The following is a 23,839-nucleotide window of genomic DNA, read 5'->3' on the forward strand; positions in this document are numbered from 1 at the left end:
TATTATATTCAGTCCATTGAAAGATCAAGGTCAGAAAGTGTTTGGTCAAGGTCGTATGTCAAAATCAAACTTTCTACAATTGTACCTGCATGAATTGTAACATCAGGCTGGCTGGTAATTATTAATATCACATTTTTATTTTGAGCTTAGATTGTGCATTACTCACTATATAACTCTTACATGAGTGTCATTTTTTCCATAGAATCAGCTGGTCTAAAGACCATAAATTGAGAATAGAATTTCAATCCAACTACTGTATAGTGGGTTTATTGCGTGGGGCTAAAATTTGAGAATTTGATGGCTCAAAGGTATGCTAATAATTTTAGCGGAATAAATTTTGGCGGGCAAGGATGAGTTTTCTCTCTTTCAAACACTGAAGTCGCAATTGGGTGCATATTTGGCGAGTGAAATTTTGGTGTAAATCTATCTAACCGCTAAAATAAGCCAAAATTATAACCCTGCCAAAAAAAAAACGCTATACGGTAACTTTGATTTTTGTATTCAGATGTGTCGCCATCTTCGCTAGCCAAGGGTGACCCTCCATGTTGTTTCTCTGTTAGAGACGTGGAGGATGACCCTCCATGTTGTTTCTCTGTTAGAGACGTGGAGGGTGCAGGGTTCGAAATTAACTTTTTCAAGCACTAGTCCGTACGGACTAATGACTATTGATGTTTACTAGTCCGCAAAGCATTTCACTAGTCCGTCCAGTATATCATATTAAATGATCTTCATTTTATTCAATAGTATTTAATCAAACCAAACACATCACAGTCAGTTCCAGCAATTCAGTTTATGACACCTACAGAAGAAAAAAGACCACCATACTTTATTTTGCATTGAAGATCTTCAGAAACATACAGTAACCTCTTGGGTTAAATACTTTTATAAACGTCCATAAGTGCGTTCGAGATCGACATTCCCGTTGTTTTCGTGCTCAGTTCTTAGAGTCACAGGAGTTCGAAATTTTATCAAATAAGTCAATAAAATTCACTTGATTGACCAAACGAGCTGTAGTGTTACAAACTCCTGTGTTAGAGTCGGGAATGACGAGATCATGTGCGCACAAACGTGCATGTTCTTCGACCACACTACTTGCAGTTCTTGCACCTCAAACCCGCGTTCTCGTTGTACTCGGCATTCAGAAATGGCAGGAATTTGTGCTCATGCGAAGAACGGCGGTCTCGAACGCACTCCATGTGTTTGGAAGATCAGGAGTCATTGTCACGCAAACACTTAACCATGCAGTTTATCGACCATAAGTTCAAACATCTAAGAGACTCAGACAAATCTTGCTAAACTCTTAACCAATTCAAGATTGATTTCCGGAATTTCACTAGTCCGTACGGACTAGTGCTATAGAGAGTTTACTAGTCCGACACGCTTTTTACTAGTCTCAGACTTACGAACATGAGTTAATTTCGAACCCTGGGGTGACCCTCCATGTTGTTTCTCTGTTAGAGACGTGGAGGGTGACCCTCCATGTTGTTTCTCTGTTAGAGACGTGGAGGGTGACCCTCCATGTTGTTTCTCTGTTACAGACGTGGAGGGTGACCCTCCATGTTGTTTCTCTGTTAGAGACGTGGAGGGTGACCCTCCATGTTGTTTCTCTGTTAGAGATGTGGAGGGTCACCCTCCATGTTGTTTCTCTGTTAGAGACGTGGAGGGTGACCCTCCATGTTGTTTCTCTGTTAGAGAAGTGGAGGATGACCCTCCATGTTGTTTCTCTGTTACAGACGTGGAGGATGACCCTCCATGTTGTTTCTCTGTTAGAGATGTGGAGGGTCACCCTTGGCTAGGAAAGATGATGTGTTGCATACAAGTAGTTTATTGTTTGAAGTTTGTTGTTGTAAGAAATATTTTGCCAAAAAATGTTAACGCCACTTTAAAGGAGGCTATTTGATGCTGTAGGAAGTTGCATCATTTGTTATATTAGCTGATCATGTTTGTTTTTTTGTTTTTTGTTGTTTTTTTTTGCTTTAATTTCATGAATTGCTTACCAATTTTATCTTCTTCAAGAGCTTTGTAAACAGAAGGCTTTGTGAGATTGCTGCAGATGCTTAAAATATGTAGTTATGATTATTAAGAAGATAATTATAATGTGCTTGCATGCAATGTACATTGTTGTCAAGCAAACAATTATGATAAAACATATTCGATAAACAAAGACTGAACCTGTTGCATGAACATTTCTTTGTAGAATGATTCTACTCGATACATGAACTATTCTACACGACACATGAACTATTCTACACGACACATGAACTATTCTACACGATACATGAACTATTCTACATGACACATGAACTATTCTACATGACACATGAACTATTCTACATGACATATGAACTATTCTACATGACACATGAACTATTCTACACGACACATGAACTATATTCTACACGACACATGAACTATTCTACACGACACATGAACTATTCTACACAACACATGAACTAATATATTCTACACGACACATGAACTATTCTACATGACACATGAACTATTCTACACGACATATGAACTATTCTACATGACACATGAACTATTCTACACGACACATGAACTATATTCTACACGACACATGAACTATTCTACACGACACATGAACTATTCTACACAACACATGAACTAATATATTCTACACGACACATGAACTATTCTACACAACACATGAACTATTCTACACAACACATAAACTATTCTACACAACACACGAACTATTCTACATGACACATGAACCATTCTACACAACACATGAACTATTCTACACGACACATGAACTATTCTACACAACACATGAACTATTCTACATGATACATGAACTATTCTACATGATACATGAACTATTCTACATGATACATGAACTATTCTACACAACACATGAACTATTCTACACGACACATGAACCATTCTACACAACACATGAACCATTCTACATGATACATGAACTATTCTACACAACACATGAACTATTCTACACGACACATGAACTATTCTACACAACACATGAACTATTCTACATGATGCATGAACTATTCTACATGATACATGAACTATTCTACACAACACATGAACTATTCTACATGATACATGAACTATTCTACACAACACATGAACTATTCTACACAACACATGAACTATTCTACATGATACATGAACTATTCTACATGACACATGAACTATTCTACATGATACATGAACTATTCTACACAACACATGAACTATTCTATATGATACATGAACTATTCTACACAACACATGAACTATTCTACATGATACATGAACTATTCTACATGATACATGAATTATTCTACACGACACATGAACTATTCTACACGACACATGAACTATATTCTACACGACACATGAACTATTCTACACGACACATGAACTATTCTACACAACACATGAACTAATATATTCTACACGACACATGAACTATTCTACACAACACATGAACTATTCTACACAACACATAATCTATTCTACACAACACACGAACTATTCTACATGACACATGAACCATTCTACACAACACATGAACTATTCTACACGACACATGAACTATTCTACACAACACATGAACTATTCTACACGACACATGAACCATTCTACACATGAACTATTCTACATGATACATGAACTATTCTACACAACACATGAACTATTCTACACAACACATGAACTATTCTACACAACACATGAACTATTCTACATGATACATGAACTATTCTACATGATACATGAACTATTCTACACAACACATGAACTATTCTACATGATACATGAACTATTCTACATGATACATGAACTATTCTACACAACACATGAACTATTCTACATGATACATGAACTATTCTACACAACACATGAACTATTCTACATGATACATGAACTATTCTACACAACACATGAACTATTCTACATGATACATGAACTATTCTACATGACACATGAACTATTCTACATGATACATGAACTATTCTACACAACACATGAACTATTCTACATGATACATGAACTATTCTACACAACACATGAACTATTCTACATGATACATGAACTATTCTACATGATACATGAATTATTCTACACGACACATGAACTATTCTACACGACACATGAACTATTCTACACGACACATGAACTATTCTACACAACACATGAACTATTCTACACAACACATGAACTATATTCTACACGACACTTGAACTATTCTACATGACACATGAACTATTCTACACAACACATGAACTATTCTACACAACACATGAACTATTCTACACGACACATGAACTATTCTACATGACACATGAACTATTCTACACGACACATGAACTATTCTACACAACACATGAACTATTCTACACAACACATGAACTATATTCTACATGACACATGAACTATTCTACATGACACATGAACTATTCTACACAACACATGAACTATTCTACACAACACATGAACTATTCTACACAACACATGAACTATTCTACACAACACATGAACTATTCTACATGATACATGAACTATTCTACACGACACATGAACCATTCTCCACAACACATGAACTATTCTACATGATACATGAACTATTCTACACAACACATGAACTATTCTACATGATACATGAACTATTCTACACAACACATGAACTATTCTACACAACACATGAACTATTCTACATGATACATGAACTATTCTACACAACACATGAACTATTCTACATGATACATGAACTATTCTACATGATACATGGACTATTCTACACGACACATGAACTATTCTACATGACACATGAACTATTTTACATGATACATGAACTATTCTACACAACACATGAACTATTCTACATGATACATGAACTAATCTACATGATACATGAACTATTCTACACAACACATGAACTATTCTACATGATACATGAACTATTCTACATGATACATGAACTATTCTACATGATACATGAACTATTCTACACAACACATGAACTATTCTACACGACACATGAACTATTCTACACGACACATGAACTATTCTACACGACACATGAACTATTCTACACAACACATGAACTAATCTACATGACACATGAACTATTCTACATGATACATGAACTATTCTACATGATACATGAACTATTCTACATGATACATGAATTATTCTACACAACACATGAACTATTCTACATGACACATGAACTATTCTACATGATACATGAACTATTCTACACAACACATGAACTATTCTACACAACACATGAACTATTCTACACGACACATGAACTATTCTACATGATGCATGAACTATTCTACTTGATTTGTGAACATGTGTTTTTGTACTGAAAGGGCATGCTCTTGTAAGTTGGTTGAAGTTATAGTGAATTACCAAACACCGATGTAACTAAGTACCAATGTAACTAAGTATCATTGCTAGTATCAGTGTTAGTACCAGCATTAGTATCAGTGTTAGTAAGTAGGTGCGTGTATTTTCAGGGGGTAAAGTCACCAGACACTCCACCCACTGTCAGACTCAACATCAGTCCGTTTCAGTCAGAGACACCCAAACCTTCTCAGGAGAAGCAGGAAGTGGAGGAGGATCCTGTTACTAAAAATAGCACTGGGAAGCTGCAGGCCCCGCCCATAGAGGAGGAGTTCACTGTCGTCAAAACTCAAACAATGAAAGAGGAAGTGAAACCGGTGAAAACTGGTAGTCCTTCTCCAACAATCAAAGAGGAAGTGAAACCGGAGAAAACTAGTAGCCCTCCCCTGATTGATTTAGGACCAGACTCGGTTAATACCAGATCATCTGCTAAAGATGGTGGACGAATCGAGGTATTCGTGGAGAAGGCACTACTGCCTGTACAGGACGATGTCATAGAAGCGACGACGAGTTTCAATACCGCCTCACCCCAACCCTCGACCCAGAACATTGTGACGGAACAGCTCCACAATGGATATGACAAGTAAGTCCCCCCCCCCCCCCCCCCTCCTCCAGGACTGTGTTATTTGACATTTGTAGAATTTTGTAGTGAAGACTTAAGTTTGATTTTAGCAATAGCTTAATCCTAATCTAACAGAGGTATAATGACAAATTCAGGTTTTATTGTTTTTATTCCTGATAAACTGATACGCGTGACATCACAATCCACACTGTGAAGATTTGTGAAGATGTAGATTAAGAAGGCTGGTGTCTGAAGTTATAAATATGTGAGGAGAAACACTCCGTACATTTTCATGATTTTTATTCTGGCCTTCCAAAAAAATCATAATTATCTGATTAGCGTAATGAGTTTCCACAACTGTACTCCTTAGCACCATTTTCCTTAGAAACTAATTAAAAATTAAATGATTGGCTCTAGTTAACAGGTCCATTTTAACTCATACCTCTGTGGTGGAAGTCTTTTTTTTTTCTAACTTTCTGTTTTTCTTGTAGTGTAATTGAAAAGTTATAAATTTCATGTATTGTGAGGGAAATATTGATTAGACATGCTTATACCTCAATTTACACTTAAGAAACTTCATGACAGATGGTGATAGGTTAGAATTATCTCCCTCGGTAGCAGTCATCCTTAATTATTAATGAATAGATGTGCATGAATTGTTATCCCCTCCACACAGGAGAGTGACTGATGATATGCTCGACTGATTATAATGGAAGGGTGGATCTTAATTTTTGATGAGCTCAAATTTAATCATATGAAGCATATGGATTATACAGATGTATGTGTGTGTGTGTTTAATAAATGGATATCTTGTGGTGTATTTCATGGCAGTAGTGAGTATACTTTTTGGATTCTGCATGAATACTTATAGGGAGGTAGTAGATTTCATTGTTTGATGCCAGGTGCAGTGTTAATACCTGTAGTTCATTATCGTTAAACATTGATTAGATAGAGCTGGTATTTAATATTGTAACATAATGTTCACTACGACATTGATGATGGAGACCGTGAATGGTGACCTGTAAATCTTGCTCATTAGCATATCAGAGTAATGACATACTAATTAGTGAAATTAAGCCTAGTCCAAGATTAGATTTCTTTATCAGTATAGTTACAATGAAAAGTGAAGATAACGAATGGTGATCAATTAAATTTCATGACTTCCATAAAGAATACAGAATTGAGAGTTGGACAAACACGGACCCCTGGATGTACCAGAGGTGCCCTGGTCAGGTGTCTAGAAGTAACAGTCCCCTGTTGACTGGTCACACCCGCCGTGAGCCTGGTCACACCTGCTGTGAGCCCGGTCACACCCGCCGTGAGCCCAGTCACACCCGCTGTGAGCCCGGTCACACTCGCCGTGAGCCCTATATCTTGATATTATGTTTTGAGTAATGAAAATCAGCAGTACTGTGACCAAATTTACTGGTGCTCAGACAGGTGTGTGTCACATTTACTGGTGCTCAGACAGGCGTGTGTCACATTTACTGGTGCTCAGACAGGTGTGTGTCACATTTACTGGTGTTCAGACAGGTGTGTGTCACATTTACTGGTGCTCAGACAGGTGTGTGTCACATTTACTGGTGCTCAGACAGGTGTGTGTCACATTTACTGGTGCTCAGACAGGTGTGTGTCACATTTACTGGTGTTCAGACAGGTGTGTGTCACATTTACTGGTGCTCAGACAGGTGTGTGTCACATTTACTGGTGCTCAGACAGGTGTGTGTCACATTTACTGGTGCTCAGACAGGTGTGTGTCACATTTACTGGTGTTCAGACAGGTGTATGTCACATTTACTGGTGCTCAGACAGGTGTGTGTCACATTTACTGGTGCTCAGACAGGTTTGTGTTTTGAACACTGCATTTCCACTGAAATCCTGAATGAAATCCACGCCATTAAATTGACAAATATAACTCAATACTGACCCATTTATACCAGACCTCTTAAGTGAAAATTCTCTTTAAATGATAATAACGAGGTTGTATTCATTAAATGGGGGGGTTCGTGATCATTTCACTTCTACTAGTAGTTGAATTAATAATAGAGTGTTATTCCAGATCTATTGTAGGAATGATAATATTTATCTAGTGTGTGTTTACATGCAGGAGAATGTATTTTCAATAGTCTCTATTCGCATGTTTGTAAAGCTCTCTCTGGGCGTTCAGTAGGAAAAACTCGGCCTTTTAATCCTGTCCAGGTAGACTAGAACTCGTCCTAAGATATCCCGTGTGTTTGGAAACAAATATTTGTCAATAATTGATCTGGGAGAGGGTAGAGAGAAGCATGCTGTTGTAAAGGGAGGCTCTGATTCTGTCTGCAGGTTAGTTCAATTTACACCGAGGATCTAAGTGTTCCCACATCTTTATCCGTAGTTTGTGTAACATGTCCCTATAGAATAATCCGGCCATTCAGGTGTATCAGAAGTCATGTTGCACATTTAGAGAGTGCCTTCCATTGTCTGTATGGACAGTTATTTTAGGTGTTCTAGCTGTCATTCTGGCGTCTCTGAAGGATGCTGTGAAGATCGTAAACAGTGCAAACTGAAAGCAAGAGAGATGGGTTGTTTTTACTTTGTCAAATATAAACAGATTGAAATGAACTATGCACAGTGATCATCATGTGTTAATTACTGAGTGTAAAATAGAAACACAAATGAATGGTTTTATCTTCTCTGTCGGGTGCCTGCTACACAAGATAACATATTATTGATTAGCTGAGTAATTGTGGCATAATTAAAGCACTGAATCAGCTCATTAGCTACACAACAGAGGGTAATCATTGAATCCCCCCCCCCCCCCAACAAAATATAAAGCACTGGATCAGCTCATTAGCTACACAACAAAGGGTAATCATTGAAGACCCCCCCCCCTCCCTCCAACAAAAAATAAAAGACCAAGCACCCACAATAACATTGTAATTAACACAAGAGATAATTGTGTTCAGTTAGAACAAGTTTCTTCATTTGTCCGGGACATAATTTCTCCATTATCATTATTATCTATAGAGCTGAATATATGAAGGACCTTGTTTTTAAATCACATATCAGTTAATTACCTTTGTGAATTTATGTTGCCTAATTAGTGTCTAATGCTCGATTAACACACTTATTCTTGTTCAGAAACTTTTCAGTTTGTCATGTAACTCCAATATGCTGTATTTATGCTTACGGAAAAAATAAAGTCATTTAAAGTTAGTCTAAGAGATCTAAATTAGAACAATGGATTTTTCCCAGGGTCTTTTTTGGAACAGTTTGTTATTCTGTAAAGAGCAAGCCTGTTGCATATGGTCAGTTACAATCGTATTTTGTAAAGTTGCCCTTTGATTTTAAAATGTTCTGACTATGAAGAAAGCTAGGTTTAAGTATGATCGTCTCATCTGACACAGTACAGGCATAAACAATACAGAGTATTGATTGCTGAGATGTTATTATTTTCAGTTTAGTTAATCAGGATTAGGATTAACAGCTAAAGCAGTAAATTACACTGATAATCTCTGATCAAGCCTTTAACACTAGTGAGTCATAATTACTCGGGATTTTGTTAATTATTTAAAGACTTGATCGACATCTGAAGGTCTATGTGTATTACAAGCATGTGCATGTTTTTTATTGTTATGGTAAGTTGTTTGAAAGCTTAGCGGTTTAAATTGTCATTGCTGTGTGACTTAATATAATTAGTTCAGGAGATATTTGTCATTAAGAATTTAAACATTTCACTCCTGTTGTCATACAGTTGTTGCGCTAGACAGTTTACAATGCAAACTGATGTGACAGGTGTTCTTAAGAGTTGCCTCCCTTTTGTTATGGTGATTGTTAGAATGTTTTGAATCATATGATGACTTAAATTGTCCCTCCTTTATAGATGTGATGTTTTTAAGAGTTACCTCCCTTGTGTTGTGGTGATTGTAAATTGTCCTTCCTTTAGAGATGTGGTGTTTTTAAGAGTTACCTCCCTTGTGTTGTGGTGATTGCTGGGATTTTGATTGTTTGGAGTTTTGAATCATTTGATTGACTTTTCACTCCTTTAGAGATGTCATACTGTTATGATGTTAAGGTGGCTCGTGACACCAAGATTTACACTTTTTATGAAACTACATATGTTTTCTGATGACTTTTCACTCCTTTAGAGATGTCATACTGTCATGATGTTAAGGTGGCTCGTGACACTGAGATTTACACTTTTTATGACACTAGGTACATTTTCTGATGACTTTTCACTCCTTTAGAGATGTCATACTGTTATGATGTTAAGGTGGCTCATGACACTGAGATGTACTGTAACACTTTTCATGACACTACATGTGTTTTCTGAAATTATTTGTGTCCATGCTTGTCCATCACCGTAGCTCAGTAGATAAAGTCTGGGATTATTGACCAGCAGATCCCAAGTTCAAATCTGCCAGAAAATTTTGTTCATATTCATGGAAATAGATTTTTGAAAGTCATGTTTTAATTCAAAATTGCATATTTTCTGCTGTTTTGACAGCTTATTACCCTTTCAAGATGTACTGAGCCACCTTAAATGATCCTTTTAAGTACATACAGTAATATAAATACTTATGTCCTAAATTTTGTTTTAAATGTTTGGTGAATGTTTGGATTTGTGGTTTGTGTAGGTCAGAGGTTAGATGGGTATGGCATGACTTCTGTGATTGTGGATTGTCTATAGGTCAGAGGTTAGATGGGTGTAGCATGACTTCTGTGATTTTTCAGATTTGTGGATTGTCTAGGTCAGAGGTTAGATGGGTGTGCTCTGACTTCTGTGATTGTGGATTGTCTAGGTCAGAGGTTAGATGGGTGTGGCTGGACTTCTGTACTTAATGTACAATGTGCTCTTGGGTGTACCCTGCTGTGATATGGGACCTCCGTTTTTAAGGTCATATTTGAAAGACCCGTGATTCTCACTTCTAAATGCTGAGCGTTTGGGGGAATTAAGGGGCAATCGTTACCATATCTATGTTTTAATTTGACATAGCCATGGCACAAGCAGGGCTCAAACTCATGACATTCCTCTGTAGTGGACAGTGTTTTGATTTGAGGTCCAGTGTAGTGGTCAGTGTTTTGATTTGAGGTCCAGTGTAGTGGTCAGTGTTTTGATCTGAGGTCCAGTGTTAGTGGTCAGTGTTTTGATTTGAGGTTTGTTGTGGTCAGTGTTTTGATCTGAGGTCCAGTGTAGTGGTCAGTGTTTTGTGTGACTGAGGTCCAGTGTAGTGGTCAGTGTTTTGTGTGACTGAGGTTCAGTGTAATGGTCAGTGTTTTGATTTGAGGTCCAGTGTAGTGGTCAGTGTTTTGTGTGACTGAGGTTCAGTGTAGTGGTCAGTGTTTTGATTTGAGGTCCAGTGTAGTGGTCAGTGTTTTGATTTGAGGTTTGTTGTGGTCAGTGTTTTGATTTGAGGTCCAGTGTAGTGGTCAGTGTTTTGTATGACTGAGGTCCAGTGTTGTGGTCATGCAGTGTTTTGATCTGAGCTGAGTTTAATTAGTGAATTCTTAATAGTAACATTTATAACTATCATTAAAACTATTGTGTCTGGTTACGTCCAGAAGCCTGTTGACAATGTAATTATAGATTGTTTACAAAATAAACTTTATGCAAACATCAGATCTTTAAATGAGAATGGTTTTGTTAGTGCTTTCATCATCCTGCTGAAAAACAAATTGACCTTGTGGTCTGTTTGCTGTGTGAGTATCTACATAGTTTATGAAAATATTTAACAGAATGATTTCTCACCAAATCTTCTCAAATGTTTGAAATTTACAGAGAGCATTTAAAATGGCGAGAAAGATCTTTTAAACACTGACTATCAGATAAAAGTTTTTACAGGCGGTGTTAGAATTGTTATTATTTTAATCAGAAATAGTTGACATTTAGCATCATAATATCATTATCAATGCCCTGAAGATGTTTTTTATATATCCATGATGTCGTATCAATTTAAGTTAAAGTTCTCTACCATAAAAGATATTTCAGTGTACTAGCCACCTGTGTTTACAGAGGTTCAAAGAATACCTGGAGGTCAGAAAGTGTTTTATTTCAAAAATATTTTATTTTGACGAGACAGCAACACTACGTTGATTTTAATAATATTTATCTTTTTTGAGAAAGCTCTGATCCCACCTTTGTGACCAGGGGCCCATGTTTGTCCTATTCTCAATTTTATATTCTGTATAGGAGTTATGAGATTGACCACTGTTCGTTATCTTCACTTTTACAGGAGTTATGAGATTGACCACTGTTCGTTATCTTCACTTTTACAGGAGTTATGAGATTGATCACTGTTCGTTATCTTCACTTTTACAGGAGTTATGAGATTGATCACTGTTCGTTATCTTCACTTTTACAGGAGTTATGAGATTGACCACTGTTCGTTATCTTCACTTTTACAGGAGTTATGAGATTGACCACTGTTCGTTATCTTCACTTTTCGTCCGTTAATTATGTACGATATCCAATGTAGATTTCAATACCCCTGTATGGTGCATATTATCTACATAATGCAATATGTGATTTCAGATTTCTAAACAAGTGCAAGGTGATTTTAATTTGGAGAAATATTGGCTTTTGAATGATCTTTATATGATGTACATGGATGCCATTGAAAGAAATGGCATGAAGTCCTCATTAACTTACAGAACACCGCCAGAAGATTGTTCAGATCGAGTCTCAATATTTTTGCCAAGAACTTGGATCAAAACTACTTTTCAAATCTTTCCAAATAAAGGGTGGAAAATTGGCATCGAATTTGATAAAAACCTGTTCCAATCCACTCTACACAGAAAAACACCTCAGATATTGCTCAGCCCTCCATCTTCACATGTTGGTTTGAATTAAATTTCACTGTTCATTTTTTAAGCTGATTAAACATTAAGTAATTCTGACCCAATATTTGTACATATACAGGACTGTATGTATGCGTGAGATCAGGTGGAATTTCAAACATTGATTAAAGTTTACCTAATATTTGTGAGTCGGGATGTAAGCTGAGTAGACACTTTGTGATAAGTATATTTAACCACATTTGTGTCACCTAATTTTGGAGTTTGTTTTCCAAGATTAGTAGTGTGTAAAATTTGCATTATTCAGTCAATACCAAGATTATGGACAGAGTAAAATTTCTCTCCACGTGAATGCTTCATGGAGTAAACACAATCTGGAATATCAATCGGGTTTGCACCCGATCTGTGTCGATTTCATATTGGAATTTTGGGGGCGGGCATTGATAGGGATTAATCCTAATTCTGTGGAGGTCCACTGTGTGACAGGAACATCAAATTGTCAAGGAACTATAGCTAAAAAATTCACAAACAAAATGAAAGCTCCTTTGCAACATTAGGGATTTAATACGGTTGCCTCTCTGCATCCCAAATTTATTATATGTTATAGCGTGGCAGGTAAAATTTCGCAAGCATCTGAGAGCTCTTAACTTATTTAGTGCAACTGTATTATCTTAGGAAAAGAGACAATAAAGTCGGAGAGCAGATTCTGTTATTGAGTTTAAAATGAGGGGATTACAATTCATGTTTGTGAGGGACTCGGAGGATTGGAAGCGATTTAAAATGACAAATGGACAGAAGATAAAAAAGCTCAGTTTAAATACACAGTTGGAGGAGGATTGAAAGCAGAGAGAAAGTTTTGTACCTGATTGCAATTTGAATTTTAAAATGTTGACAGGAATTATGTCTGCAGATGAAATGAAATGATCTGTGAAGTCAAGTAATCTGAGTGGTATCTGTCGTGGGATTGAAGAGGGTACTAATGGGAATAAATATCTACTCTTGACTTTTGAACTATGGAATTTACCTTTGATAGAACAGGATGTAGCGATCTTTTATCTCGATATTTAAGGTTTGTTCAAATGTATCTACAATCCTGTAGTTTACAACTAATAGTTATTTATTAAAATCAGAAAGGAAGTTTTGTCAATATCTATAGCTCACTGTAGGCATGAAATTTTTTTTTTAAAGAGATTGATATACAATAATGGTGCTTTGAATTTAGGAAAGTGAATTCTTTTCATATGCTTTGGTTTTGTCTTGAACTTTTGTATTGACAAGACAAAACGTATATGATATCAGTGATCACAAACAAAAGTCTTGACAGTCTACTTCTAGACAATGTATGCCTTTGTATTGAACGGAATTTCTGAGGGTGTGTCAACTTGTGAAGAGACTTGAAGGTGCTCGGGGACCCTTCAGAATTTATAAACCAAACCAGTTTTGTAAATCACAGATCAAACTCTGACCTTGAGATGTATTTCATATTATTGGTTTTTTGAAAACTCGATCAGAAATGATATAAGAGTAAGTTTGCTTTAGTCTGAGGGAATTTATAAATCAAACCAGTTTTACTAAATCCCAGATCAAACTCCGACCTTGAGATGTATTTCATATTATTGGTTTTTTGAAAACTCGATCAGAAATGATATAAGAGTAAGTTTGCTTTAGTCTGAGGGGTTCCAGAGATGCACACACAATGTTTCGTAGTCCAGAAGTGTTTATTATTATTTCATTGATCAGCAGAGGAATTCCCCGCGATTTAATACCTTCACGATTTATTACCTTCGTTTCCTTTTTACTGTCACTCATTGGATGTATTGATTATTGATTATGCAATATTAAGCCACAAATATCTAGATATCAAAATCCTTATCACGATGAATATCAGATTTAGGTGATCATGCATCATTCAATTAAGTCCTCACATTGCGTATATACTGGACAAGACAGATTTATATCCAGAGCTGCACCACACACTACAGTCAAAATATTTGTGTTACCTTTATTCTTTGAAATAAAGAACTTTGAAGGGTACATTTATTTCATTCTTGGACTTACTAGCTGGAATTTTGGGGAGTTGAATTGATTTACAGGTGTGTGATGTCCTTAATGGATGTCAGATTGTAAGATATATTTGCCAGTGTCAGCCTTGAAAGTGCAAGAGGTCTATACACCTTTTATGTTTCAAATCAAATATTTTGTTTAGTGAACATGCATTTTGTGAGGAACTTTAGAATAAATGTATAAATTGCATTTTTGCATGGAGAAGTTTAAGGATATGATGCAGTCTATCAGTTCAATGCGTTTAAATTTTCAGAGTCGGATTGATCGAGGCTTAGAAAGCTGTCTGTAGATGCACCAATGATTGCTTTAACCCATGCTTTTGTCGTATATTAAAAACGTAGAAAAGATTTAATTTTTCGTGAAATGAATTTTTCATGCCATGGATAAAGGAAAAGTTTTTAAACTTGATAAATACGAAGGAAGCATTTAATTTCAGTAGCTTTGCTTAATCACAGAGGGATTTAAGTTAACTTTATATATATTAAAAATATTTAAATCTCTGGCCTGTGTTTAATGAAGTGCTTTGGTCTAACATTAAGTTCAGCCCTCCCCGGTTGAACCCATACTTAAATTTTTTAGCAATATATGTTTAAATATAATTTAGGTTTGTATCTTCGTGATTATCTGTGCTGAATAATGTACTTTGTCAATCTGTATATTCATCTATTTCAAACTAATTTGTTAAAATTCTGTAAAATCTCCATAAATGTTCGAATATTTATTTTGTGGGATGATATTTCACGCCAGCATGTACATTAATTAAGTTATAAATTTTTATATGTATCACCACATATATAATATGGTGGATTTAAAGTCTGTCCCTGAAAACAATGAAACCGTACCCCCACCCTTCTTGCAAAATTTAGAATTTACAGAATTATTGTTTGAAATGTGCATGTTTAGTCTTGTTTTTGTTTGAAATGTGTATGTATATTTATTTGAAATATGCATATTTTTGTTTTTGTTTGAAATGTGCATGTATATTTTTGTTTTTGTTTGAAATGTGCATGTATATTTGTTTGAAATATGCATGTATATTTTTGTTTTTGTTTGAAATGTGCATGTATATTTGTTTGAAATGTGCATGTATATTTTTGTTTTTGTTTGAAATATGCATGGTGTTTATTTTTCCTCCAGAGACACTGACATTCATGGTGGACAGAAGAGCCGTTCTGATGGCCCCGCCTTCTCCCATAACCACAATATAGGGGTCAGCTCCTTCCACGCCTCTCCCGCTGTCAATCATAAAAGGCACAGCTCACACATCACTGCTGGCACCTCCCCTCCCAACATGCACAGTGATGGCATGAGCGTGGACGACGAGGACTCTGTGGACTTTGATTTTGAGAGGTGGTTTATTTTTATTATTTTCTTCATTAATTTCACTCTGACACTAATATTTGGATACTCACATGATTTAGCCTTGGCATGATCTTCTAAATATGTTGTGCTTGCATGACATTTGATATTAACTCACAATGACATCAAAATGTCATATTCAGGGTTTGACACTAAGGCACGTCCGACCAACTGAGTCTACTAAATGATAGGTCCGGTCGGGTAAAATGTCGATTTACTAGTCCGACTGGTCGTGTTGAAAAAATAAACAAGAAACTTTATTTTAAACCATAAGATATTCTATTCTTAACTAAAAGAGAATAACTAGAGTGTGTGAGCAATTTTGAACCGCATGATGACACAATCTCTATTTTTAGTTCTAATAAATAAGTCGCGGTTGGAAGTTATGTAATACGACATCCACTGGATGTTAATGTGTGTAAAGTTATGTTTTAGATGAATTTATTTTCATTTTAAAAAAAACCCAAACAACCCAGTTTATTTGAATCAAATATAAGAAAGTGTTTATCAAATTAATAGATTATGTCGTGAACAGCCATTTTTCTATGTTGACATATGTGCGGGAATGTCTCTATATTCAAACACGACTTCTCGTCCTCAAGAAAAGATGTCCCAAGAGAAAAAAAGTGAAAGGTTGGGAAGAAACAAATCAGGGCTTATGAAATAGAGATAAAAAAAACGGTTGAGCTTTCAAATGGACTAGAGAATTTCCGTGCCGGGTAGAATTTAAAGAAACAGAAGATGTGTTTGAAAATGAAAGCATTGAATTGAATGACGAGACTAAAAGCTCTTTTTTGAGACAATTTAATTTAATATTTGTCATTTGAATTAAGTACATTTAAATATGGAGAAACTATCAGTTTCTGGAAAGTTGGTCGGGCTAGTGGATTTAAGGTCATGCAGGTCTAGCAAAAATCATTTGAAGTAGCCCAACTGGTCTAGTGCTCAAAAAAGTAAATGCCAAACCCTGCATAAACAATATAATAGGGGTGCAACGATACGCTTACCTCACGATACGATACGTCTCACGATACGATACGTATCGCGATACACAGAAGATACTAAGAATAATAACCAATTACATTGATTTTGGTATCATTTAATGTCTCTTTAAAGCTGCATATTTTTCTGTCCTGGATGGGTGCTTGTATTTCGGTTCCATTGTTGATAACATTTGTTTGAACCCCTCACTCTCAACAATCGAATATGGCCGCATGTCCATTGCAATAAATATTTCAATTGAACATGATATATTCATTGACTGGGGCGAGTTTATTGGCATCTTAACTTTCATGGCATCTTGCAGGCGCATTTGTGAATGTGTAGGAACCTTCTTCCGAGTGACAGACAAATCGATGCAGGGGTGATGCCATGTTCAAAGTGTTCCCCAATTTGTACGACACATCAGAAAAACAGTGCTTGCAAGTTGTAACATTGGAAACAGGCACTTGCTTACCATTTTCTGTTGTTTTTCGGAAACCGAAGTGCTCCCATATGGAAGATTTATGGCTTGCTGGAGGAGCAATTAATTCAACAGAACCACGTTTTCCACTACCGGAAGCCATTTTTACAACGTAAATTTAGAACCAAAGCGGACGATTCATATAAATCCGGACCGAGAATACTGAACCGCGGTACAGTATGGCGTATCGAGAATTGAACCGTAGCATAATATTACCGCGATATACCGTCTCACGCTTTATCGTTGCACCCTTACAATATAATGTTCCTTAGAGCCCAGAATGTCAGTCGGACTAGTGATGTTGAAAAAAGAGTGAGCTCGATGGCTCGGTGGTTATAATGCATCTGCTTCTTGACAAGCAGTTCCTGGATTACAGGTATAAGTATTTAGAAATGAGAGTTGCAGATCATTTGGATATGACCTTGAAAATCAAGGTTTGTGTCACAACAGGCATTGGCAATATAAAGAACCCTCATTGCAACGGACCTGAGCGCTAAGCATATAAGGTTTAAATTTGTGTCGTGTCACCTACAGCTGATGACATCACTGTGACAGTTGTAACTTTGTGTTGTGTCACCTACAGCTGATGACATCACTGTGACAGTTGTGTCGTGTCACCTACAGCTGATGTCACTGTGACAATTGTAAATTTGTGTCGTGTCACCTACAGCTGATGACATCACTGACAGTTGTGTCGTGTCACCTACAGCTGATGATGTCACTGTGACAATTGTAAATTTGTGTCGTGTCACCTACAGCTGATGACATCACTGTGACAATTGTAAATTTGTGTCGTGTCACCTACAGCTGATGTCACTGTGACAGTTGTAAATAAATAGTGAACAATTTTCAAAGAGACATAAAACAAATCAGTAAGCATAAAAAAAACACCATTGATGGCTGTTTTAATTTGTTGACTTGTAAGCACAGATAATTCTTGGAAGAAGCATTGTACAGTCATGATACTTTTTTTTTTAATTAATGTAAGTTTGATACATTAAAGCAATAACCTTTTAGAGGTGGGGTACTATCTATTATACTGATATGGAACAGTGTGCAACCAAATTTTTATAAAGCACATTAACAATAGTGCGGTCTGAATTTCAACAATTTTTTTCCACCTTGTAAAACGCTGTCAAACTGTATATATTTAATGATATGAGGCTGTATGACATGTCATACATTATTTCACCTGTTTTAACCAGCATTATTTGATTTTAAATCGGTTTTTACAAAGAACTGTCACCGGACCATTTCAAGCAACAGTCATATGTGACCAGTTCAGACTTTCAGGTCGTTGGTCACATCTTATCTGACATGTAAAGCTGTGTATTTTAATTGATACGACAGTACCGTGCCGTAAGTTCGAGAGGAATTAAGATATCAAATACCTCGTAATTCATTGTTCAGCCATAGACAGTCTGAGTTACATCAATTAACATAATATTTGGATTTCTCTGACGTGCGTAGGGCTACAATGATTTATAAATGCCTAACAGATGAATGTATAATTTAATACACATAATATTTCCTTTCTAGATAATCTTCTCACTGTTTTCTTACCTGCAGATGTTTTCAAGCATGTAATTGAGGAAAAGTTAATAACTTTGATACCTAATTAATCTGCTGTAAAGTAATTTTGTACAAAAAAATACGTACATCAAGATCGTACAGCTTTAATACATTATTCGATTTGTCTTGTGTAATTGTTACATATTTTCACACTATCAGGTGTCCAGAAAATAAACATATTAAATCATTTTGAAAGTTTGGGCAAAAATAAGTCACTTTCTGCATGGTTGTACGTTGTGCAAGTGAAACACAATACGGGACTTTCGAGATACGGATCCACTCTGACTTTTATCGCGCGTTGAACGTAATTTGTAGGGCATGTCACTTTCGGATTACAATAACAACTAAGTAAACAAGCATGGAATACTTCATTTACTATCAAATTCCTGCATTTAAATGCTATCTTTGAAAGTAAGGAATCACTACAACCATTTTATAGGAAAATGCATTTGATTAAATAATGTGAGTTGTCGAGGGAAATATATATAGGGAATACCTTGACAGGATGTCGGTAAAACTTCATGCCTTGCATCCAGTCATATGCGTCTATATACGCCTTTCCCCTTCCATCTAACTTACTCCCAGGTACTAAGCACCAATAGTGACTTGGATCGTCATCGTAGGACAGCGCTTAGCTCTTTACGAGCTGTCTGCTAGCGAAACACCATTTGTATCAATGTCAACTTTGCCCTACAATTGGTTATTATCATGTGACCGTGATGTATACACGTCAAATATAATCGGTCGTTCCGGCACATCCCGAAAGTTCCGTATTGTGACAATTAATGGATTTTTTTTTAATGACAGTTGACAATATTCTGATGCTTTAATTGTAAATAGCTTTTTCTTCAACTTGAAATTGTTATTCTTTTGTTACATGTATTATACTTAATAATTAACCAATTTCCTTTTAGAATTGCAAACTTTAAGGTGAAAACAAACAAGTTTGTTTTTCTTTTCATATGAATCCCATTTTCATTTCTCTATAATTTCTATTTTAAGCTTTGAATAGGGAGAAGAAGTAACCTTTATATTGCACAGTCTCCTAAAATGTTTTGGCAGTCTTATGCCTCCCATTATGATGTCATAATCGGATTGTGATGTCATGATTATTTGTGAAATCACTTGATGTCACCCTTTGAATTGTGATGTCACAATTTATGTATGAAGTATAAAACATCTACACACAGAGATATGACATCATCAGTTGTATTGTGTGATGTCATAATTATGTGTGAAATCTTTCACAACCATTTTCCCGAAGTTATTTATTCTATGGATACAATGTAAACAAATATGACAAAAGATTTGCAGCACATGGTTATCAAGCAGGTAAAATTAAGGTTTGTGATTTTTCATTTATGCCACTTGTAAAATGCACGACTGTATTTTACTGAATTTGTTTCTTTTTAGATGTTTACAATGGGTAATTTTTAGGAATATGCAATGTTATGGTTTTAGATTTTCTTTGCATAACCAGCTTACCATTTTCGTTTTTTTTTCCTCAGACCTTCCGACAATATGGGGACCTACCTGCGAGGTCTTCCTGGGGGTAATTATGGACCCTATAGGGGGCTAGACATGCCGGATGATGATGCCTTTTCCTATACCTCAACAGAAAATGGCGACAGCATGATCTACCAAACAAACACCCCGTACGGCAAGGACGTTCTGGCCAACATGAACCTGTCAGGTGAGGGTCATTCTGTAAAGTTAACATGAATTGTATCTTATAACAGGAGGCTGAAACTGAATCATGAATCATCGCCTTAAGGTAGTGATTGCATGGGTCATTAATCTATGATTTTTTTTCATTTTTACATATTTTGTAGTTGACAGTATTTGTACAGTAACTCATTGTGAAAGTATAATTATATGGTTTTCACGGGAATTGTGACACTACGGTTGTCATAGTAACCCCTCTTGTCGACTTTCTGTAATAAATGGTACATGTGTTTCAAATGGTGTTTAAAATTGATACAAAAAGAGTAAGTGATGAAAATTTTATATCAAATTGAAGTTAAAGCTTTAATTAATTTATAATTTGTATTGATATGTCCGTCTATTTTCATATGATAGAAGTAGGGCTGCTTATGAGCAATTTTGCAATATTTAGAAGGCAATTATATTCACAAAAGCAGACATATTTTCACCCCCTTAGAAATAAATGACCAATGATTTTTTTTTTTTTTCAAATATGCTTTAACATTATGTTATATAGTAGGAATTTTTCCTGAAAGTATCAAATTGAATATTGGTTTTCAGGTTTACTATGGCGCTATGATCACTATAGTTACCCCCTCCTTACATAAATGCTGCAGGTGATCATTACAATAAATATGTATCTTACATGTATTTATTTTAACTCATATTAAAACTATAAAAATGTTTTGATGTTTACTTACTGAATTAATTTCAAATAGAATGATAGTACTGTTGCTTTGGAGATGTTTTTATTACTCTCTGTTTGAAATTACTTGTATATTCATGCTCTGGAAGTGTATGTTAAAATCGCGGGAAATATAACCCATCTAAAGTAAACTGCATTGTGACGTCGATACCTGCAACATTTATATTTTTTTCTCCTTTCAAACCAAGCGATTATCAAACAACAAAACTTTCTTATTTTTTATATTATAAGAAATAACTGAACTAATTGAGAAGAAGATATTAACAGCAAGTGCTGCTTTTCAATTAAATACACACTTTTGATTTCTCTTAACATCCACGTTAAATAGTAGACTCCCTCGATTTCCTCAGCCGTAGCTGATGATCTCAAAGTGGACGATGGGAATATATTATTTGTTGCAAAATATAAGTGTTTTAAATCTATGTATAGTGTACTTAGGAAAGATGTTTAAAATGACGTGTTTACTATCCGTGTTTCAACGGGGGGGGGGGGATTAATGTACTTATTCAGAATACAATAATTGCTTACATCAACATCAGTGACGTATTATATATGAATATTCGGGAGAATTATGTACATGTAAGACAACTCACACGTGACAGTTTTCTCAACAGCAGATTCTATTTATTTTGGAATATAAACTGTGCATCTATTTGCATTCTGTTTTTATTTCAAATTTTAAAAACTGTGCATGTGTTTAAAAACTTCCACAGTATTTAAAGAAAAAAACTTTATTTTACACAAGGAATTCAGATTTGGGCTTAATTTTGTGATTTTTTGTGGTTTTATGTATTTCACCAATCACTCACACCATCGCTCACCTTCGGCAGCACTTATTTTAGAACCATATGTTGGTGACCGGTATACATGATATGTTGGTGACCGGTATACAAGAAGTATTGATTTCCGGTCTTTGTTTGACCGGTATACAAGATATGTTGGTGACCGGTATACAAGAAGTATTGATTTCCGGTCTTTGTTTGACCGGTATACAAGATATGTTGGTGACCGGTATACAAGAAGTATTGATTTCCGGTCTTTGTTTGAACGGTATACAAGATATGTTGATGACTGGTATACAAGAAGTATTGATTTCCGGTCTTTATTACAGACAGTGTTCGTTGTACTGATGTTGTGGAATTTTGTTGTAGATCCTGCCACTGTGTTAAAACTGCAGGAACACATGCACGAACAGAACAGAAGGCTGGACCAGGAGAGGAACACCAAAATGACCATGGATAACAAGATGAGGTCAATGAACAAGGAGAGGAATGAACTCATCAAGTAAGTCAGGGTCACAGAATGCCAGGGTCACAGAATGTCAGGGTCACTGAATGTCAGGGTCACTGATCAAGTATGTCAAGGTCACTGAACAAGTAAGTCAGAGTCACTAAATGTCAGGGTCACTGAACAAGTAAGTCAGAGTCACTAACTGTCAGGGTCACTGAATGTCAGGGTCACTGAACAAATGTATCAAGGTCACTGAACAAGTATGTCAAGGTCAATGAGCAAGTAAGTCAGTGTCACTGAATAAATATGGTAGGGTACTGAAGAAGTATGTCAGAGTCAAAGAACCAGTATATGTCATTAGGTCACTGAATTAAATAACTTGTATGTCAATTTTAAATCAAAACTTGGACTTTAGTCTGAGATTTTACTCAAATTTTACTGTCCAAACAAAAGGAAACTCAAACATAAGTTTTATTCCTGATCTGACATTTTTAGTTTAAAAATCAGTGGTGGCAGATGGTCTCTGCAGATTTAGTATTCTATGCATCATAGCTTAATTTCAGTTTATGAAATAAGATTAGTTGTTCAAAAACTGGGCCAAGTTAATCTAGATAATTTCTTTTTTGTCGGCCATTGTCACAAATTCTTACGATTTATGATTCAAATTTCTTTTAGCAGATGTTAACCACAGTGACAGTGTTCTATGATTTACTGACTGAGAATAAATCATAATTTAATCTTATGAATGACAGGTTTAATAAAAATTTGATTTTCATTGATTATTAAGATATTTATCAACTAAATTATGATTTTGTGCAGGCTTAAGGTTCATGAATATGAAAATGAAAATGTCATCATGGCAGATCCATGGAAAACAATGCTTTCTAAAATGACCCCCTCCCCCTCCCTTTTCCTTGCCATACACTTATTTTAGAATGGTTCTTGTACAATGTAACAGGTCTAAAATGTGAATTTAAACTCTAAATAGGGTAATGAAGTCTATGACATTCTTACTCATTAACAA

The 23,839-nt window shown here is 35.7% G+C and overlaps 1 protein-coding gene across 14 annotated transcripts in view; it reads left to right on the forward strand.

Annotated features, from left to right (window-relative positions):
- The window catches only part of LOC125677925 (ankyrin repeat domain-containing protein 26-like), a 101,396-nt gene that overhangs the window by 39,838 nt on the left and 37,719 nt on the right, over positions 1–23,839 (forward strand). For all 14 annotated transcript variants that reach the window (XM_056145168.1, XM_056145169.1, XM_056145172.1 and 11 more), the window contains 4 exons: positions 5,496–5,965; positions 15,920–16,132; positions 20,684–20,868; positions 22,737–22,869. In XM_056145168.1, coding sequence (XP_056001143.1) covers positions 5,496–5,965; positions 15,920–16,132; positions 20,684–20,868; positions 22,737–22,869 — 1,001 coding nt within the window. The remainder of the gene's footprint in view (positions 1–5,495; positions 5,966–15,919; positions 16,133–20,683; positions 20,869–22,736; positions 22,870–23,839) is intronic.

Source organism: Ostrea edulis, chromosome 7 (genome assembly GCF_947568905.1).
Source record: "Ostrea edulis chromosome 7, xbOstEdul1.1, whole genome shotgun sequence".
NCBI lineage: Eukaryota > Metazoa > Mollusca > Bivalvia > Ostreida > Ostreidae > Ostrea > Ostrea edulis.